The sequence below is a fragment of the Gavia stellata genome, chromosome 6, assembly GCF_030936135.1.
Source record: "Gavia stellata isolate bGavSte3 chromosome 6, bGavSte3.hap2, whole genome shotgun sequence".
NCBI classification, from domain to species: Eukaryota; Metazoa; Chordata; class Aves; order Gaviiformes; family Gaviidae; genus Gavia; species Gavia stellata.
Window position 1 is genome coordinate 5,964,841 of NC_082599.1, and position 19,852 is coordinate 5,984,692.

The 19,852-nt window shown below is 41.9% G+C and overlaps 1 protein-coding gene across 1 annotated transcript in view; it reads left to right on the top strand.

Moving 5' to 3' along the window:
* Positions 1–19,852, top strand: part of OXSR1 (oxidative stress responsive kinase 1) — a 94,025-nt gene that overhangs the window by 31,559 nt on the left and 42,614 nt on the right. The window contains exon 4 of the mRNA XM_059818477.1: positions 10,413–10,554. Within this exon, the coding sequence (XP_059674460.1) occupies positions 10,413–10,554 (142 nt within the window). The remainder of the gene's footprint in view (positions 1–10,412; positions 10,555–19,852) is intronic.

The window sequence follows — 19,852 nt, forward strand, 5'->3', positions numbered from 1 at the left end:
TACTTGGGGCAATTTCAAATTACCGCCTAGTTAACACAGAGCCAGGGAAAGTTCCCCTTTCTGGATTTATTCTCTCAGACACTGGAGAAATAGCTTTTTTTTGAGAGAAAGTTTGAAAACTTCTTATCAGTAGTGCTTTATTTGATGTCATAATATTTTCCAGGATCCCTGTCTAAGTTACAGTCGAGGCAAGAAATGGAATCAAGTTCTGGATGATAACACAGGACTGTTGCTAAATCTTAGGCCTGTCTTTAGGAAGACTTGATTTTCCTGGCACTCCAGTGAAAACAAATTGAAAGCTGAAACCCCCCTGTTTTCTTGCTTTTTTTGAAGAAACTTCTTAGCTTCTCTGTTCTTGGCTTAATACTGAGGACTGTAAAATGCCAGAAGATGATGTGGAAAAATCTGGCTAAACCTGTTGGCTTTCTCCACAAGAGCTTGACAATGACCATAAAACATGTGTCTTTGAAGATCGTCTTTGGACAATTTTAGCAGTTCTCTTGGGAGCAATCAAATTTCATGCCAACTTAAGTCTGTCTTAAAGGGCTTTTAATGTCTCATATGCCATTAAGCAATACCCTCTCTTTTCTTGGAGGGACACCTAACAGGTCATTAAAGATATGATGGCTGTTTGTGTGTAGAAAAGAATCCCCTGCAAGCTTACTGCAAGCAGTTTTGCTGTGTGTATAAAAAGTATATCTCTGGGAAGGTTTCCACACCATGAGGAAATGGCATTTCAGGGGTGCAGGAGAGGCAGCAGCAATGTTCTTGGCCTTTTTCAGGAGAGTACACAACCTCTTTGAAGAAAATGCACAGCTGCCTTAGCTAGTATTTTCACAGTAGTTTTCTGTCAGAACCAAGTCAGGATTAGGCTCATCGTTGAACCTCCAAAGGTTGTTTCTGTTGTCCTCATTTTTGTGTGGGTGGTTTTTTGTGTAAAGCTGCAAAAAAATGAGGTTCCTTATGGACCATCTTTTCATTATCAAGGCACCACAAATGTAAAGACCACACTGGAAAATTTCTGGGAAAATAATCATTGCTTCAGAACCACCCTCTTGGTGGTGTGAATGACGACCTGGTTGTCATTTAATATTCACTTTGAATGGGCTTCTCCGTTATACGGACTGATAATTGACCCTTGCGCAGCTCTGGCATTAAGTGGGGTACTTTCACTAAAGTAGTGCTATGAAATCTCACTGCTTCTTACTCTGTTGTGTATGTTAAAGACTAGGCTCATACAATAAAAGACGGACTAGTAGCAGTGTAATCCACCCCCCCCACCCCCCCCATCTCCATGAGCCAGTGTTAAATTTTCTCACTTAAAATGAATCATTTGAGGGAGGGGGTAATTGCTAAAATAGAAAGGCTTTGAGAATGACCTTTCACTGCTTTTTATGCAGGAGGGTACCTTGAGAGGTATTTTTCAGCTGTTTTTACTTTATACTTTTTTCATGGCTGTACTTCAGAAATCTCATTTTTGCATCTCATAGGACAATCTTGAGGGTGGGGGAAGAAACTTGTGTATTGGAGCTTTCTGACTGAAGAGCTTTTTCATTCACTTTTAATGAGACTATTTCCAGTTGTTTTTAGGCTGAGTGATTTATGTAACAAGAGACACTTTAAAAACTGCTTCTCATTCCTTTCAGCTTACTTCTTATCAGCAATAAAGTGGCTAGGTTTGTGGTCATCTGTCATCCAGTGGGAAAAATAATGGTCTGAGTTTCTCAACAGGAAAAACCTTTGAGCTGTTTTTATAAACCAGAAAGAGGGGGGGTGGGGTGGGGAATAATAGCGTGCAGCCTAACTCTTTCATTCCATCTAATTATTCAGAGAGCACAGACTGAGATTTGTACATCCCAGTAAGCACATATGAAATCTGTTTTAATGTCCATTCTGTATCTTGATTGTGGCTTTTGTACTTGAGAATTTCGTCTGGCTAAAAGTTCAGAATCTTATTGCTTCTCTTCCATCAGTGTCAGTCTATGCTGGCATGTGTTTTCAGGCTGAAACTAGTTTTAATTTCAGCCTACTTACACTGACCTTATTACTTTGATAAACAGCCCACAAGACAGACTGGCCTGTAATGCAAGCCTTTTTTTTGTTCTTGTTGTAAGTGCAGTTTAATTTATTTTCTGTTTGCAGTCATTTTGTTGAAATCTTAACCTAGTCATATATGCAAGTATTTTAGAAACGTCTTTAAGGGAAAATACTCTAAATCTATGAAGCGTTACTGTCTGATAACAGTGCCTTGCTCCTCTGAACAGCCAGACGGTGCACTTGAAGGTAGCTTAATTGCCTGACTGGCATTGTTGTTGAAACGGAACTATTTGTCTCCGCTTTGCAAGTAGCATGTTGGTGGAAGATACAATTTTCCACCTTTGAAAGTCATCAGCAGTGAGGAGGTAATGTACTGGTGAGCTGTTGGGGAGTAACATGTAAAACTGCTAATCTGCGTCAGAGCCAAGTCAGACAGGCTGGTTGAAGTTACTGCTGAAAGCAGTTTGAACTGGCAGATTTGATGCCGAAGCAGATGTAGAGCGTAGTTGTTGCTGATGGCAGAAACGTGGCTGTGATGATATCCAGCTGGTAGTGACAAGAGGTGCCGGTGTGTCCAGTTAGTCTGACACCCTCTTTCAGATCTGGTGATGTGTGCCCAAGTCAGGTTTGTGAAGTAGCTGCTGTTTCTGTTCCCTTCAGTAGAAATTTCAGACCCTTTCCTCCAATGACGAAACTGTTTTGTAGAGATCTAAGCTTAGCAATGTCAACTTGGCACCCCGGCCTTTTGGTCCAATGTTAGTCCAAACTAAACTCCAATGACTATTTCTAGACAGCTGTCGACCTGCTCTTCGCCTTGCTGGCATTCCCCTGTCATGAATTTTACTCATGCCTTTTTAAAGCCATCTGAAGTCCAGTCCCACTCTCTAACTCCCGTGGCTTTTTAGTAAGAAGAGGAGCAGCTGTCCTTCTGTTCTTGTGCTTTTTCTGATTGTGACCTGTTTGCTCCTCTAAATTCTCACTGGTTTTAACAAGAGCTCTCATTTCACAGGTGACCCAAGGCTGTGGCTAGCTCTACAAAACAGTTGCTCATATGAAACAGCCGTCTGTGGTGGCTTGCTACACCACACAAAAAATTTTACTGTCCTAGTCTACAGCAGATGAGACCTCCAAAATATTTTTAAACTGTGTAAATCCTTTAAATATTGAAACATTTCCAGACAGGGCTCTCAGATCTTCTGCCACCTTGAAGGCTCCGAATAAAATCTGCTAAGGAGATTACTGTTTTGAAATAGTTAAACCTTTTATTTTCCAAAAGTTTTTAAGATTATCTAATCAACCTCTTACTTCAACCTTTGATCTTGATTATCTGATGAAGTGCTTGGCCAGCAGTTCAGCAAGCCAGACCAGAAGGGAGGTATGGCAAGTCTTAGGTCCCCACCAGGGCGATAGGACATCTTGTTCTACTTCTGCTGTGTTAATCTCTGATCTGGCCACTCCTAATTCCAGCAGTGAGTTATGATCAAAGCGTAAGCCACAGGTTCTTAGAAATCCTCGTGTTTATGTTGAATTATTTTGGTAGGAGAGAGCTGTGCTATTTTGAGTCCATCTGGAGGGTTTTTTATTTTATTTGTAGAGACACAACTTAATTTCAAACAATTAAGGATGGGATAAGTCAGAAGCGGGAGATGATAGGGACTATTCATGATTGCAGAATGCAGAATGTGTAGATATGTTGTCACTCCTAACTATTATAGGAGAAGCATGAAAAAATAATTTGTCTTCAGATTTTCTCCTATAAATGTCTCAGTCTCAACTGCAATAAGCTGTTTTGCCCCCTTTATTGTATTATCTTGCTTCCTGCCTTAATCTTGTCCTATTACACATCCAAGCAAGTGTTCTAGAGGGAAGGTGGCAAGAAGTGGAAGTTTCTTTCCCTCTGTGCTGAGGTGGTTTAACCAGGGTTAAGAAGCAACTTCAAAACCAGAAACCTCAGCAATCTAGTTAGATGGCTTTTCCTTTGTTTTGTATAATTTGTTCTTTCCTTTACTTCAGTGCTCTTTTGCTTTATCTGTATTCCTCAGCCCCAGAAGTACTGAATCCAAGCAGCTGTTCCTTTTGCATTTTCTTCCTCCGTTTGTTGGAGGCTGACAAGATGCAGATTTAATTCTTGGCTCTGATGACTATCAGGCTCACCGAAACCGCTGTCTTAAAAGAAGCACCAATGAATCCTGCCAGTTCCCGGTTCTCGAAGATGCAGCATGTTCAGCATCAGTGTTCATCAGGTTTGGGGCAGATCTTGATTGTCACAAAATTGTGTAGTGATCCCCAGCACTGTTTTCCAGCCTATTTATGCCAGGCCTCTAAATGGCAAATCAATGCAGGTACCATTACCTGCTTTTTTTTTTTGTTGGAAATTAAGTTCTTTCTTGCTCTGCTTGCCAGACAGATTTAAAGGAGTTTACTTTGCATTTAACTCATCCTGTATCTTTGTCCTGTCACTTAGGTTATAGTATAACATGCAAGATGTGGTTCCCACAGCAACTAGCACTGCTGTACATTTCTTTTGCCTCTGGGGGCATGTAAAATTTCCCCCGTAATATTCCTGCATTTATCTGTAGTATTTTTCTAAACAAGCTTTCCTTTCTGCTCAGGTTTTCATACCCTTCTCCACTTCAGCCCCATGCACTGAAGCATTAAGCAGCATGGCTGACGTGGATACTTTCTTCCTCTCCTGAGGAGGAACATCAGAAGCAGGCTCCCTAAATGCCATTACACGTGCTTGCTGATGTAGGTGAGGTCAAAGAAATGCGCTCTGGATTTGGAACAGGAAGCATCAATGTTTGCGGTGGCTTGCTGTTGAAAGTGAATCAGTGGAACAATTAGGACTTCTTGCCCCAAGGGTGCGATTATACAAAAGTTTTCTCCAGCAGCAAAGCTGGCTTAAGAAGTTCCTGGCTGCTTGGTCTCCACCCTGGAAAACTGGATTACCAATTACTGCAGTGATCTCATTTACAGTATGGCTTCATAAGCAGATGCATTGGCACAACAGGGAGGTGGTGAACCACGGTGCTGGAACTCTTAAGTCTCATTTTGCTGCCGAACAAAACGCTGGAGTAGCACATAGTACAGGGTGTTGAAGGAGACAGTTCTACTGGGTACATGTGTGGGGTGCAAGACAGTATGGCATTTACTCGGTTTTAAGACAGTCCCATTGCAAATGGTCTGCCCGATGTCAATATACGAAAACTGAATATCCCTCTTCTACAAGTTCAGGATATTGGTCTGCTCATGGGTTTCTTGTGTCTTCGTTGCTCAGATACTGCTGTCATGGGTAGAAATCAAACTACTTGCTTCTGGGAAGTTGGAACTGGCTTCTGTGGATCGAGTCAGGCCTAATCGGATATACTCTTGCCATGACAAAATGGGAAAGGCAAACTGTGGGGCTTCCTGCTCTTCACTCCTGGGGGCAGTGGAGGCAGCAACGGGATATCTGTTCAGTTTGTGCAGCTGGACAGACATTAGTCTGTCTGCTGCAGAACTGCTGTGAGCAATAAGGACTCCAGAAAAAGTTGCTCACTGTATGTTTGTTTTTGACCTGCAATAGTTGCAGGTTGGGTTTTATCAGATGAGGGTAAGTCTATGTACAGCTAGTTCCTGGTGACTTTCGCTGTCAACAGGAGCTATTGCATTAGCAGCTTTCAGAGCAGACTAGGAAGCTTGTGAGTTTGAGCCGAAAACCATTTAACTTTCAATCGCTGTACAATCTGCACTAAGAGATTGTGCTTTACTAAGTAGACGTAATACAGTTTGTGATTGGTGTCAGAATATACTGAGACACTTTAATTAATGATGGATGATGATTAATTCTAAATGCATTATAGGATTGCACAATATCTTGTAGGCTTCCTGTTCGTGTGCTGCTCAGTGTATGTTTGATGGGCAGGGATTTGTTTATAGCCACATTTTTTCCACATCAATCTCTAAATATCCTCTCCTTTCTTTTGTCTTCTCTTGGGTTTTGAGATCAGTTGCTCATCACCAGACTTCTTTAAACATCCTTGTTAATGACACCATTATTTATATTTACATTTAGGGTCTAGTTCTGGCTCTTCCCTCTGTCTTGTTTTGTCTTTTCCTGATATACTTCCCCTTCTGGGCTTGGAAGAGCTTTCCACTCAGCCTCAGCCAAACTTAATTTCTTTCTCACTTAAGCCTGACCCTCCTGTTCTGTGAATCTTTAGCTTCTACTCGTGCATTTCTAATGAGAAAAATCAGGAGGGAACTGTTGTAATCAAACATAGGGCCAGGTATAATACACACCATTTCACAGCATTGTCTGAAATAGAAGCTATATTCTAGGGAGGAGTCAAAGATTTCTTTAAAAGAAAAGACCCTGTAGTGGATTTTTTTTTTGAAAATGTTGTAACTGTTCTCTAATACAGAGTGGGTGCCTTATTTCCAACGTGAACCTCATCTTCTGGCCGCTAGATTATGGGAGATGTTTGTCTTGCAAATTGTTCAATCTCTTTGTGCATATAGAGCACAAATCTATACTGAAACTACGTTTAAGGAGACATCCAACTATGTTCGGATGTACTCTTAACTTCCCCAGTTACTCTTAAACTGGTTTGGAAGCTGGCTCAGAAACTGGCAGTATCAGGAACCATGCTGGTGTTTTGAAACAGGATGGTGGGTTTGTAAAGCACATGTTCTTGTGTAGATTGGATCTTGGTTCCAGTTCAGCTGAATTACTTTCCAGCTAATTTCTAGCAGTTAACGTATTGCTGGATTGGAACAGGTCACTTTGTGCAAAACTGTCGTTCTCCCCCATAGGCTAAGGATGAGGCTCTGACCTACTAATCTTTTGTTCAAGTGTAAAGCAGTTGGTGTAAGTGAGAAAATTTGTCTACATCCTAAGGCAGCGGAGGTCTTACCCTAGTAAGTGCGTCACACGCTTAACTGAGATCCTTGGGAACGACTGCATTTCAGCATCAGTCTGATAAATTCAATGCAGTATCTACCTTCTAGCAGAAAGTGTTTCCCTCAATAGTGAAATCCCCATGGCTTCTGCTTTCTAAGTACTTTGTGCTTAGCTATTTGTTTCTGTTTGGGGATCTGGGTATTCGGTTGCTCCATGTCAGGCTTCCTGAGCCAGAACGCCAGAAGGTTTCAAATGCGGCGCAAACCTTTGTGTGGAAATGCAACTTGGCTTCGTTCTTTGTATCCTGTGGTGCTGTGCTTTACAAAGTTACAACTGAGTCAGGAGTCAGTACCTACCTTCCAAATTTACTGATCTGTGAGGTGGAAAAATCACAACTTTATTGTGTTGAGGTGCCAGTAGCAAAACTTTTTTTTTTCCCTGTGCAAACAAAGTGGGGATGATCCAAATAATGCTTTCTTCAACAGGAAGGTAGCTCTTAGTTGCTTTTCTGCTCTTTCCTGAACTAAGTATTTTGCTGATAGCCTTTTTGCTGTTCTCCTTTCTGTAGAAGACTGGCAAATTCCTCCACTTCTTTGAACAACTCAAAGTGAAAGTGGTTTTTAAAAAATGTGCTTAAAAAGTGGCATGCTGGACTGGGAGCAGATATAGTATGGGTGTGAATCAGCCCTTTCACAATGAAGGCTGGCTCTGTGCATACCCTGTTATCTGTCTAACCCCCACCCCCTTTTCTGGGTTAAATACAACCTCTAACTTGGCTAAATACAGGATTTTTTGACTGAATGAATTTGAGCACCATATGATCTGCCTCCTCATGTTCCCTAAGCCCTTTGCAGGAGAAGGGAAATGTTTTTGAACAAAGTCTGCTAGCAGAGTTGTGGGTGGAAAGAGGACAAAACGAGTACGTGAAGAACCACATATTTTCACTGGACTTCTAAAACAAGTGACAGTTTGTTCTCCAGATAAAGGCACATTTGAGAGGAAAAACCTGAACAGTGGAAGTGAAGCATTTTTTGGTGGGTTTTTTCTTAGGTGTTGCAAAAATTCTAGTCCAAAATAAGAACCATTGAGGCTTGTAAGCATGTACTTTTAAAATATGAATACGTGACAGGCTAAATCCCAGGTGAGTCGTCGTGACACACAACAGAGGATCCTTTTCTTAGACACTAGAACCTAAAGGTGAGATTTCAGTGAAGGGGAGCATACTCTTAGATCTGGGGTTTTACAATTTTCTTTGGTGAAGATAGTCTTGCTCCTATGCAGGAAGTCCAACGTACGTCAAAACAACCTGAGTTACAGCTGCGTGAAACCTTTGGCTAACTAATTTAGACCTATTTCAAAACTCATTAAAGATGGGTGTGTTTCCATGCTCGGACAGGGTAAATGAAGGCCTAACACTGCTAAGAGTATTCTTGCATAAAATGTTGGGGGGATGTTATGCAACTGCATTTCTATATTTTTTCATTCTCCTTATTTTTTTCTATTTTGTTAGCATCTGCTGTGTTAAGATGATATCTTCTGCAAATACCTGGACCAAGGAAAGCCTTTTTGGGAAGAGGGAGCAGGAGGTTCTGTTCAGGGCAGCCAGGGAGCTGGTCTAATTGCTTGCTGCTGACAAAAGGGGTTTCCTCCCCTCTTCACAAATGTGTTCTCCCTCCTTTTTCCCCCTCCTTTTCCTCTTCATTGGCTCTGAAACTTATCTGCTCAGAGGTTATGTTCACTACCAACCAAACATAGCTGCTTTTTTTTTCCCTCAGTTTATTTTTTTGGTGGATTTAGCGGTTGGCTTGGTGTACGCTATGAGCACTGATGCTGGTGGGCCAGAGAAGGTGGAAAGTGTGTAGCTGGGCAGAGTGGGGAACAGTGACTCTCCCGACTGCAGCAAGCTGTTAGATGAACTCAGTACAAACTAAGGGACACCGCGCACCCATGTAATTGTTTCCTGTGTAGTTTGAAGTGTGCAAAACAGCCTTTCCATGTGGTGTTTGGATTCGAACCTTGCAGCCTTTTTGCTTTTATGTGAGAATCTAAAAGTAAAATACTTTGCTAAGTGAAAATCTGTCTGCATGATTGTTTTGGCCAAGAAATTCGAATAGGATGGTTAATAAAATAAATTTAAAAGTAGAAGTTGTTTTTTGTCAACTTGAACCTTAAGGATGAAAAAAAGCCCCAGAAACCTCCATTGTATTTTTCTGCTTGCTTCAAGAATTTACAAGGTGGAACTTGTAATTTCCCCACTGACCAAATTCATGAGAGTAAGCTTGTCAGCTTTTACTGTTCTTCAGATACCAAAATGTTTTGATTCTGTTACGGTTTTTTTGGTTGCAAGTTAGGAGGAATGAAATGCCAGCTTTTCTAAACTAGCTGAGTTAGTACTGGTATGTTCTTTCTCTGTAAGCTTACTGTTCAAAGACAATCAAGGCTGGAATTTGTGCTTTGCAGTTGTGCCTGCTTTTCTTATTCTTTAAGAGCTTTCCAGTACTGCTGACATTGTTTTGTGTCCATAGCTGTAAAAATCCTACTAGCTGACTCTCCAGTTATTAAACCATAGAAACCCAAGTTTGAAGGGGCTAAATAGCACAGGCCTGGAAAACAGGCTTAGACATCCCATACTGGAGCAATAAAAATATAGTTCTGAGAAGACTCTCTTCAGTCCAGATGCAAATACAAAAAATACAGTACCCAATATATCATGAAAACAGGACCTTGCACAAGAGGCCTGTTACTAGTCATTGATTCCGTTTATTCCTGGGTGCAATTCAAAGAGGTGGTTTGCTCTATAAAGCGTGGTTTGTCATGCAAGATGATGTAATTCACACCATGGTTGGGAGAGAGACTAAGCTTGATGTTTCTAGGGAAGGATCGAGGCTATTCCAGTTTTGTACGCAGTGAAGAACTGACTTATTGTCAGGATTCAGCCTCATTTGTTCTCTATTTAATGTCCACTTTTTTCTTTTAGGGCAGTGTCATCCCTTAATGTATTAGATTTTTCTTGCTATTCTTCTGCATCGAGTTTATAAGAGCTGAAAAAGAGAGTCTAATTTTATCAAGCTTGTTGCCATCAGCTTGTGAGTCCTGGCAGCCCCCTGCTTTTTCCATTTCCCCCTCCTGCTTCTCCAGTACTCAGTACTAAAACAGCTCTAGCGTCAGTATCTACTTAAAAACCTTCCAAGAGTCCCGTGTATGTACAATTTACATTTTGACTTGTTCAAGTAACTTCTCAGTTACTTGTGACTGCAGGGATTTTACAGCCCACCTTGAGGATCTGCACCCCTGTAAGGCTCACGTGTGTGAGGTTTTCATCATTGTCTCTGCTTTCCTGCAGCAAAGGCTTCAGCTGCTGACTCTGATCCTGACCATTGTTTCTTCCCCTCCCAATAAATTCCTTGGACTTGTATGTCAGTTATTACAAAGTACACTTAGCTGTGAATCAATTCTTCTAGTTTAAACTAATGTGTTTAACTCTTTTCTCTAGGCTCTGTTTTGGATATTATAAAGCACATTGTGGCCAAAGGAGAACACAAGACTGGTGTCCTGGATGAACCCTGTATAGCCACAATCCTTAAGGAGGTGCTGGAGGGGCTGGACTACCTGCATAAAAATGGACAAATCCACAGGTATTTTTCTTTTTCTTATCTTGTCCCAGAATGTGTGTTGCTGAAACAGAGCAGTTGAGCACATGCAGTTTCATTCTACAACCAGCTGTGAGAGCATGGAAAGAGGAAAATAAAGGTGGGAGCTTAATCAAAACTCAGAATTCAAATGTCTCTATAGTAGCTGCTGCCTTAGGAAATACTATGACTAGGCCAAGTTCGGGTAAACTGTGGGGTATTGAAAGTTCTGATACAGAGAACCTCTTTCCAAATGTCAACATCCAGCTGTGAAGCGTAGTTGGTGGAAAACTTCAGCTGGTTTTGTTTCTTGCAGAGCTACAAATTGCTAAGAGCACTGTATAAGAAGTGTTGAACAATTTAATAAGGAGCCTTTCAAGCCCTGTTCTTTCTTTTTTATTTTTAAGGCTAGCTGCAAGATCAACATAATGAAATTTGAATTTGGGTAATTTCATTAAAAAAAAGGAAACAAAATTAATGGATAAACTTCTTCTGTAGTCAAAACTCAATTAACTAATGGCCTGTGATTTGATAGATCACTGAATGAAACGTGTGGGTTTCTGTGCTGCTGTGTCGTTTGGGAGGTATTTTTAAGTCATGTTTTCCTCTCCCCTGGTGTCAAGGTGTGGTGTAGCTCAGGAGGAGAGCATACTAAGTCATTATGTTCTGCTGTTAAAGAGAATGAGATTTGCAATCCTAAATATGTGCTGGAAATAGAATATACCACTTGTGGGTAATATACATCATCCCAGCCACCGACTGCTGCTGGGAACAACAGCCTCTTCTTTCTTGGGAATTTTGTGAGCTTGGCTGTCTTCTGGTACAATGCCATTATAAGCATTGCTGCTGCTGTGCTGGAGTAAGTTTCTGTCCTCTTATGATAGCTGCGTAAGAAGAGGTAACTCTTCTTGCCAAAATGTTTTTTTAATTAGAAAATCCAACAAGTATTTATTTCATATTTTTGGTCAAACTGACTGGCTTTTTTAGGTTGTTTTGGGTTAAAAAACAAGAAATGGTTGGAAAAATTCTGGTGGAATTCTTTTCCCTGAAAGAAGTCTCAAATTTCGTTTTCCAGTCTCTAAAATTCTGATTTAACAAGAATGGTTGTCTTCATTGAAGGCAGTTTTGATTTCACAGCTGTTTAACTTCATTTTTTAGAGACAAGACTTCAGGCAGCTCTGGGAAGTTAGAGTAAAGTAACAGACCAACTTACTCACTGATTACGCGGTAATTTTTCACCCTTGCCATAAGTAATTTACAAAGCCATACTCATCTGTGAATTGCGGTTGATTTACATGACTGATTTAGTTCATCTTCTGGTCTAATGAAACCGAAATATGTATGTTAAAGCAGCAGTAACCTGTTAAATTTCAGTTTTCCTGAAGGTGTCACGTAGTGATTTCTGTATTGAAAGAGAGGTGTTTCTCCATTTGACTTGCTGTAGTAAAACAGCAAAACTAGTAGTTGTGGTAAAGGTTATAGAGGATATATTCATGTCTTGTTTTTTTTTTTTTTACTGCACTCAGCAAAAATACGATGTTCACAGAAAGTTCAAACTGCTTGGTCTGAAGAAAATGTGATTCATATTGAATCATTTGGAAACAGGCTGAACCAAACTTGCTGCAACCGTTCTCGTCCTGCTCGTCTGAAGCATTTTGCCCTTATTTAGGGGACTTCAGCAAAGAAATCAAAGCTGTGTCATTGCTACAGCTTAAGGTTGCAGTTGTGCGTCACCGGCTTTGCATGTGTTGCATCCCTGTATTTTGGGGCAGCTCTGACAATTGTGTGATGCTTTATCATAAAAAAAGAGTTTGGATTACCTCATTGTATTGGGGCACAGCAGTCTGGGAAATTTGGAGAAGTGGCAATAGTCATGACACAGAAAGGAAGTTGTGTGGTTTCCTACCTGTGATGTAAAAGATGGGTTTTTAACTGTTGGCAGAGAGCAAGCTTACATGCCTTTGAGGGATGAAATGTGTTTCTGTAGTGGAGTTAATCGTGCTGTCTTGCATTTTATCCAGATGTGTGTACACTGCTGAGAAGAACACAGTTTAAAGTTGTAGTGCAGATGGGACCTTTCCTCGTATATAGGAATATCTGTATGGTTTTCCCATTTTGCTTAATGCTAGGGGTCATAATATTGGTCATGCCTGATGCAAAAAGCAGGTGGAAATTTTGCAGTCATGCCAGAGGTGCTCTGAGAGGAAGTGTTTAAAATAACTAAACTTTGGTCCCCTGGGTCAGCTTAAAGTATCTGTCTCTAAAGAAAACTGCATCAGGTGATGGCTGGGCTGCTGAATATAGTGTCTGCGATGTGGGGCAGCTGCAGTTGGGGTGAGCTTCAGGCCAGGCACAGGTCAGCTGTGAAGGGTTGAAGTTGAAGGGCTTTGGTTAAACCTGGAACAACCAACCTGAAGCAAGCAGCCATCCTGCAGGGCAAAGCATTCAGCTGGTTACACTAAATATCCCAACTCCATTTGTATTCCACCTAGGTGAAAATGACTTGATAGAGACACAGAATGGGTGAAATGAATGTAATTAGTACATCTGAAGTTGGACAAGCAGGCTGGTGGCAAAGCCCAAAGGATGAATATCTGGACCCAGATGTAATTTTGTGGGTGCTGTTGACCTGAAGCAGGGACGGCTTGTTACTGCTATAAATCATCAGTGAGATCAGAGAATGTATGTCTGACAGTGGAACTGCTTGATACTTTGAAATTATACATCATCTTAAATGGGGAAATTAAGTTAACATGTGGAAGACTGGCTTAATGAAATTCTGCTGCTGCTGAATCTTACTCTGCGTAAGCCTGCCTTGAACTTAATGCTGCTTCCAATTAAGGTTTGGGGAGCTGGCTTTGCACGGAAGTGTAAATCCCCTCCTTTGGACAGGAGAGTAGCTTGACAGTATTCTCTAGAGGAGATTAGAAAGCCAAATATCTAGTGAAGGCCTAAATTATAATTTTTTTTGTTTACTTTCCTAATTAACAGCCAGAGTGAGGCTGAGACTTGAATAGATGCCATTGTTCAGCAACAAATGCTTAGGTCTCCCACGTTGTCCAAAGTGATTTTTTTGTTTTGCATTTGTCTTGCAAGGGCTGTTGGGAACAGAGTCTGAGGCCTTATGGAAAAGAAAAAGGAGAAGGCAGAATCTGTTTTATTTTCATGAAACACTCTATACCAAGGTAATGATTACAAATGATCCCTGTCTTCCTCCAAAATCACCACTGCCTCCCATATCTCAGAGTTGGCAGCTCTCTGCCTTCATTGCCATGTGCCTGTCCCTGGCCGTCTCTCCTGTGCCAGCTGCCGCCATCCCCATTTGTGGTTTTCTCTGTAGCACGGTGATCCCAATGACGATTTGAAATCCTAGCGATCCGGCTCATGTTAAATGAGTTAAATACCTGGGCACCAGCCAGTGTGCTGAGGACGGAGGGCCAGACTCAGAAACCTTCAGATGAAGCTGTCCTACAGGAATCTGCTTGGACACATTTTTTTATGGAAGTGGAGCAAGACTGACGTGCTGCGAGGGGTCGCTCCCGGGCTAATCTTGTCTGGGTGACACACAGGGTATGTTGCACCTCTTCCCGATTTGGACTCTGATTCCTCTGTGTATTTGGGGATTAGCAGGAGTTTGATGAATGACTTGGAAATAAAACTAAAGCAAAACCAACCCAAGAGATTTTATTGCTTAAAAAGACTTGTTGGAGGGAAGTTCAAGGCTTTTTCAGGTGGTGCTCTTTATGGCAGTCTGACAAATGAATCATGCTGATTAACTGTTACAAGGTCTCTCTGTCTTTCTCCCTATTTTTATCTCTGAGCTTATCTTCTGTTCATGATTAGCTGTTGTGTAACTGAATATTTCAGTTAGTCCAGGTGAAATGATAGGCTGCTCAAATATAATCAGATTCTCCTATTGCAGCATAATAAATGTGATACTCGATGCTTTTTTGTAAAAACAAAAAAAGCTTAAGCGGTTTAGGGTTGCATGCACTTGAAATATTGGCATGGCAGTGATCCAGCTATTAATTGGTTTGCTGCCCTACTTAGGAGGTGAGAGGTGCAACAGCACATTTGATAGGCTGACTTAGATCAGCTTGTGCCCCCATACAGAGTATTTTGGGGTTTTTTTACTGTCTTTTCAAAATCAGTTTTCTGAGTGTGGGGCAGCAGGGTGCCGTGGCAGCTGTTGGAATGTTGCTTTGAAGAGACCCTGGAAAACAGTATTCTTGCTGTGTTTCTATGCCAGATATATTAGCTTATTTTTTGGACCTTAGGATGGTTTTGACACAGGATCAAGTTTTAATTGTCTGCCTCTTCTACATATATTTAGAGAAAACAATTTCTGAAAAAAGGTGTCTGTATGTGAGCACATACACATCACCAGTGCTTGTGTGTGGGGTTTTGCAGGAGCGCTCCTCCAGTAGCGAGCTGATGGATATATTTTGGCAGAACTCAGCTGTCCTACAGGATTCAAGCTTAATTTTCCTGTAGCTGATTAACGCATTGATAGCCGTGCTGGCAGGTATTGTGGTTAAACTGGATTCCAGTATGCCTCTGATTATTTTAACGACTGAAATAATGTACTTTTTTGTTTCTGTAGCAATACTGTAGGAGAACTTCACAGCCCTCCTCTCCACAGTGCTATAATCTTGTTTTGGGGAGTGCGTTTTGGAACTGAAGCTTTGTAGGGAAGGATTGAGGAATGGATAATGGGATGTGGAGCCTTTCACCTCTAATTGCCAGTTTGATTTTAAGTCAGGACACTAGTAATTTGAAAGCTAGCTATTGCTCAGCCATGGGAAGTGGAATTTTACATTCAGAGAAGTGTACTGTGGTCGCTTCTCCCTTACAGTATGGGATGTGCAGAAGTAACCTTTAGAGGTAGTTCTTAATATAAATTTTAAAGCTTCAATTTGTAAACAGTTCAGTACCCAGAACAATAGGAATGTTACTCTTGGGTGTCTTTGTGGGTAGGAAGAAAGGATGCTGCTCTAGATTGTACTGGTCGATTTGTTCCCCCAAATAAACACCTTGCTGTGCAGCATCAAGGGCACAAGGACCACTGAACCCCACTCAGTGCACAGCAGTCAGACTGGGGCATATTGTGGTGGTCTGGCAAACCAGCATGTTCTCCTGATGGCTGTTTCTTCCACTGCATCATCCAGAAATTCATTGTTTTTAAAAAAAAAAAAAGTTTTTCTGTGGTTGCAGAGAGAAAATACGAACCAGATGTAAATCCCAAATCTGCAGACAGCCAGAAACAATAGCTCCTGTGGAGACAGTTGTCCTCAAAGTGGATAAAGACAGCCTCTGTTTTGAAGCCTAAAAATCTGGCAATTAAAACTCTGATGGTAAATATTGCTGCTGCTGAAAGCATAGGGGTGTTGGGGCCGGGGGGCTCTGCAGTGGCTCCAGACTAATGTCAGTGCTCCAGCCCTCAGAGGCTCTGTGTGTTATGAGGGTCTTCGTAGCAGCTCGCAGGGGGATGCCTGAAGCCAAGCGCTTGCTGTATGACTGTTAGGTTTGGGTGTCTGTCCCCGTGTCATTCTCCCCAGACCCAGGTGCTGCCTCTGGACTTTGTCACTGGGTGTCCTGCAGTTACTCAAAGTAACTTCAGTTTAGTCCAAGGGAAAAACCAACTTTTTGGTACAACTACTATGCACCGCATTAAAAGGGAGGCGAGTTTTTAGGTTTTTCTACTCCGCTTTGTTACATGGAGATGAGAAGCAGGAAAAATACCACAAGAAGCAGGAGATAGAGGTTGGGGTAATCTCTGAAAGGCTCAACAGCAATGACAGGTTTTGGTCAGTGATCCATGACTGAGTTGCACACTCAACTAATACGGTTTCTAGCAATTCCTGAGTTGTCAGGAATTCTAGCAATTTCTAGCAATTCCTGAGTATTTGGGTTTGACGTGTTTCTAGGGGGAATAATCTTCATTCACTGTCTGTAGCATTAATTGTATCAGGTGAAAATGTAACAGACCTCTCTTAGCTTCTGACTTTAAAGAAACCAATTTCCATTCACAGGTATGTACAACCACTCTGTTCATGACATCCTTCTCATGTCACTGCTTTTATCTGATGTAGATTACCAGGAGTAGATCACGCAGTATTGGCTCTCGCAGCATCTCTCCAGCAGTGGAGTAATTGTTTAAATCACTGGTGTTCATCCTGTTTGTCCTTTCTACTGTGATAAATGAAGTGAATAACCCACTTGAAAAAGATAGCTTTGAATATTGATTCTTGTTCTAATGCAGCAGATTTTTTGACCTTCACAGATCCTAGAAGTTGCATATGGGGGGGGGGGTACCTTAAGCATTTATTCAGACCACTGCAGTCTTTTCATTCATGTCTTATGCTAAAGCATGAGAAGAAGGTCACATGCTAAATTTGTGTGGCAACATATTAAATGCACTTGAAAATTTTGTGAGGCTGCATCAGAAATTACTTTTGCTTGTTTACTAAATCAAATTATATCCTGTCTTGCAGAGTTCTTGTAAAAAAAATTCTAACATTAAAAAGTAAAGCTTAATACTTTCAAAAACAAATGTGAGACAAAACCCGCATGCATTTACGACAACACATAGCGAACTACCACGGAGAGATCTAGCATTTCATGGCAGCCTGGAAGGCATCACCAAGTTAGACTGGGAGTGCCAAGAGGACTGTTTCCATTGTACAGTTATCTAATTTTAGAACTGCTTTCTCCATTTTATAGGAATAGCTGGATGCAATAAGGAGATCTTCTTTCCTCTTCCTATGGTGGCCATGCTTAAAACTGTCATCTTATAGATTTTGGAGATGGAAGTTGAGCTGGCAAGTCTCTGGCGAGCCCTGGTTGTCTTGAATTTCTCCTTCTGCGTCACGTTGCAAACATTGCTGAGCAAGAGCTGTGGGTGGCTTCGTAGATATGGATGGCTCTTGGCTGTGTAGGGGAATGCCTTGGACCTTGTGTGTGTATAGATATACATGCCGCTTCTACAGAACAGGGGTGCTTATTGCCTTTTGGAAATTAAGGCCTTTCTGAGCTACCCTATATCAAATTTTTTGGGCCTTATTTGGTCCAAGTTGATTATGTGTTTACTGGAATGAACTTTCATCTCTCCATCATGGCAGGGTCAAGGCAGGGAGATGTGTGAATCACTGGCTTCCCTGTTTCTTCTGCTACCTGATCCATCTTGTGCTCAAACCAGGGCGATCTGCCTGTGGTAGTTTGGGGAAATTCCTATTTCTGAGCACACTAGGAACATGTTTTAGCATGCAGGAGATAGCACAGCATAGTGGTGTGCATCACTAGTATTGCCACATGAAGCATGCCTACCTCCTTGCATCTTAAATACTTTGACATGAAACATTGAAATAAGGCCACGTTATAACTTGACTATTTTCCTCTGTTACCAACGACTAAGGCAGGGCATCCCAAAAATATCTGGCCCTCCAGGGGTAGGAGGCAGACCTTGTGACTCTACAGCTTGCAGTGTGTCTTGCTTTTCATGCAGCAGCTGTTAAAGGAGCTTCATGCGTTGTCCCCACTGCAGTCCTTGGGAAGTAGAATCAGGAAATGGAAGGGCTGAATAGGTGAATTTGTGGAAGAAATCCTGGTACATTTTTAGCTGCTGTTCAATGGTATGAAAACTTGATTTTAAAGACTGCTGGGTGGGGTCCTTTCGTTATGGGGGATACAAGAGAAAAAAACTGAAGTTCTGACTGAATAGGGGAGACTTTAAAAAGTGGTGTATGAGCTTAAAGACGTAGCTTCTCTCTTGCATTGACTGCCAAAGGGCTGAAGCTTGTCAGAAGCCCTAGCTGCCTGGCAAATCCTCCTTGCCCTAAGCTGATATTACGACACTGGGGTGATGTGCATTGGGGTGACTGTGTGAAGCAACAGCTTCTTTTGTAGGAGGAAGTGGGTCTGTGAGGGTTGGTACGATTAGATTGTCTTCATCTTGGGAGATAGGCCTAGGTCTAGATCTCTGGCTGAAGGAGCTGATGTGTCTGATCCAGGTTGTGGTTTCAACTGGAGCAACTTCCCCCACACTGATGTGCAGTTGAGGTTATTTGAGCACTGATGCTGGGCTGGAGGCATGGTGATGGATGGGAGGTGAAGTCCAAGGCAGACAGGATCTGTCGCTGAACTGCACCTCCCTTTGACCATCATTAGGCTTGTAAACACATGGGAAGAGAAGGAATTAGTGAGAGCGCAAAACCATCAAAGGCAAAGTTGGCACAGGAACAAAAAGTGTGAGCTGGACATAATTTGCTGAGATAAAGAAAAGTTGCAGGCACTGCGATAACAGTGACTGTGTGACAGACAGGAACGCAGTAAGTGATGTGGCACACCACTTGCTGTCTGCTTCATGTCAGAGACTCGCACCAAGTTAGCCCAAGGTCTGCATCTTTTTTTCTTTACTGCCTCAGCATCTTACCAGCCCCTGGAGCTATTCAGATAACTAAGATGACAGAGTGAATTTCGGGAGGATCTTCTGCAGCTTTCTTTCTTGAGCCCTCCCTTGTCTGAGCTGACATAGCGACTTAACCTAAAATGAATCAAATTTTTGAGTCATGGTTTCTTGGACCCCAAACCTTCTATTTAAAGCACCAGTCTACTTCTGCAGCATTGTAGGCCAAAAAATCAGGAGGAATTGTACCTAGGAAGTGCATTGGGCCTTCTGAAAGGTGGTTTATGTTTTAGCTAAAATTAAGTATAATGGGAGATTAATTTCTCATGTAGCCCTTACTGGGGTTTCAGTTCGCCTGTGCCAGGAGACTGGATGCAGTTATCTCTCCCAAGAGGTCTCTTCACTGCGCTGAGTGTGGTCTGCCTGGATGTTAAGGGTAGGGCACGGAGAAAACAAGTACTCAATGTACTTGTATAGCTCGTCTTGTTGGAAGCTGACAATCCTTTCCAGCAGGCTTTGTCTATGCACCCCTCTGTTTGCAAAGCCACGGTCTGTCAGTCACTTCTGCCTTTCAAAGCCTTGCTTCACGCTGCTTAAAAGAACCAAAACTAACTTTTTTTCATTCCGGATGAATAACACTGGATTATTCATCTAACTTTCTCCAGACATTGAAATGACAGTTAAAAAGCCCTTAAATGGTCCTACCTGCCTACCCTCCAGAAGTTGGGGCTTTAAAAATGCCTCTACTGTTTATGAGACTTGGAGTAAATCATGAGTTGCCTTGTGCTGCTGGCATTTAGCTTTTGCATTGAGGCCCTGATCTTTCAGCATGGCCCAGCAGCTGGCAGAGCATCTCAGAGAAGCAGTAGAAGCAGTCGCTGTGCTCCCCTGATCCTGAGC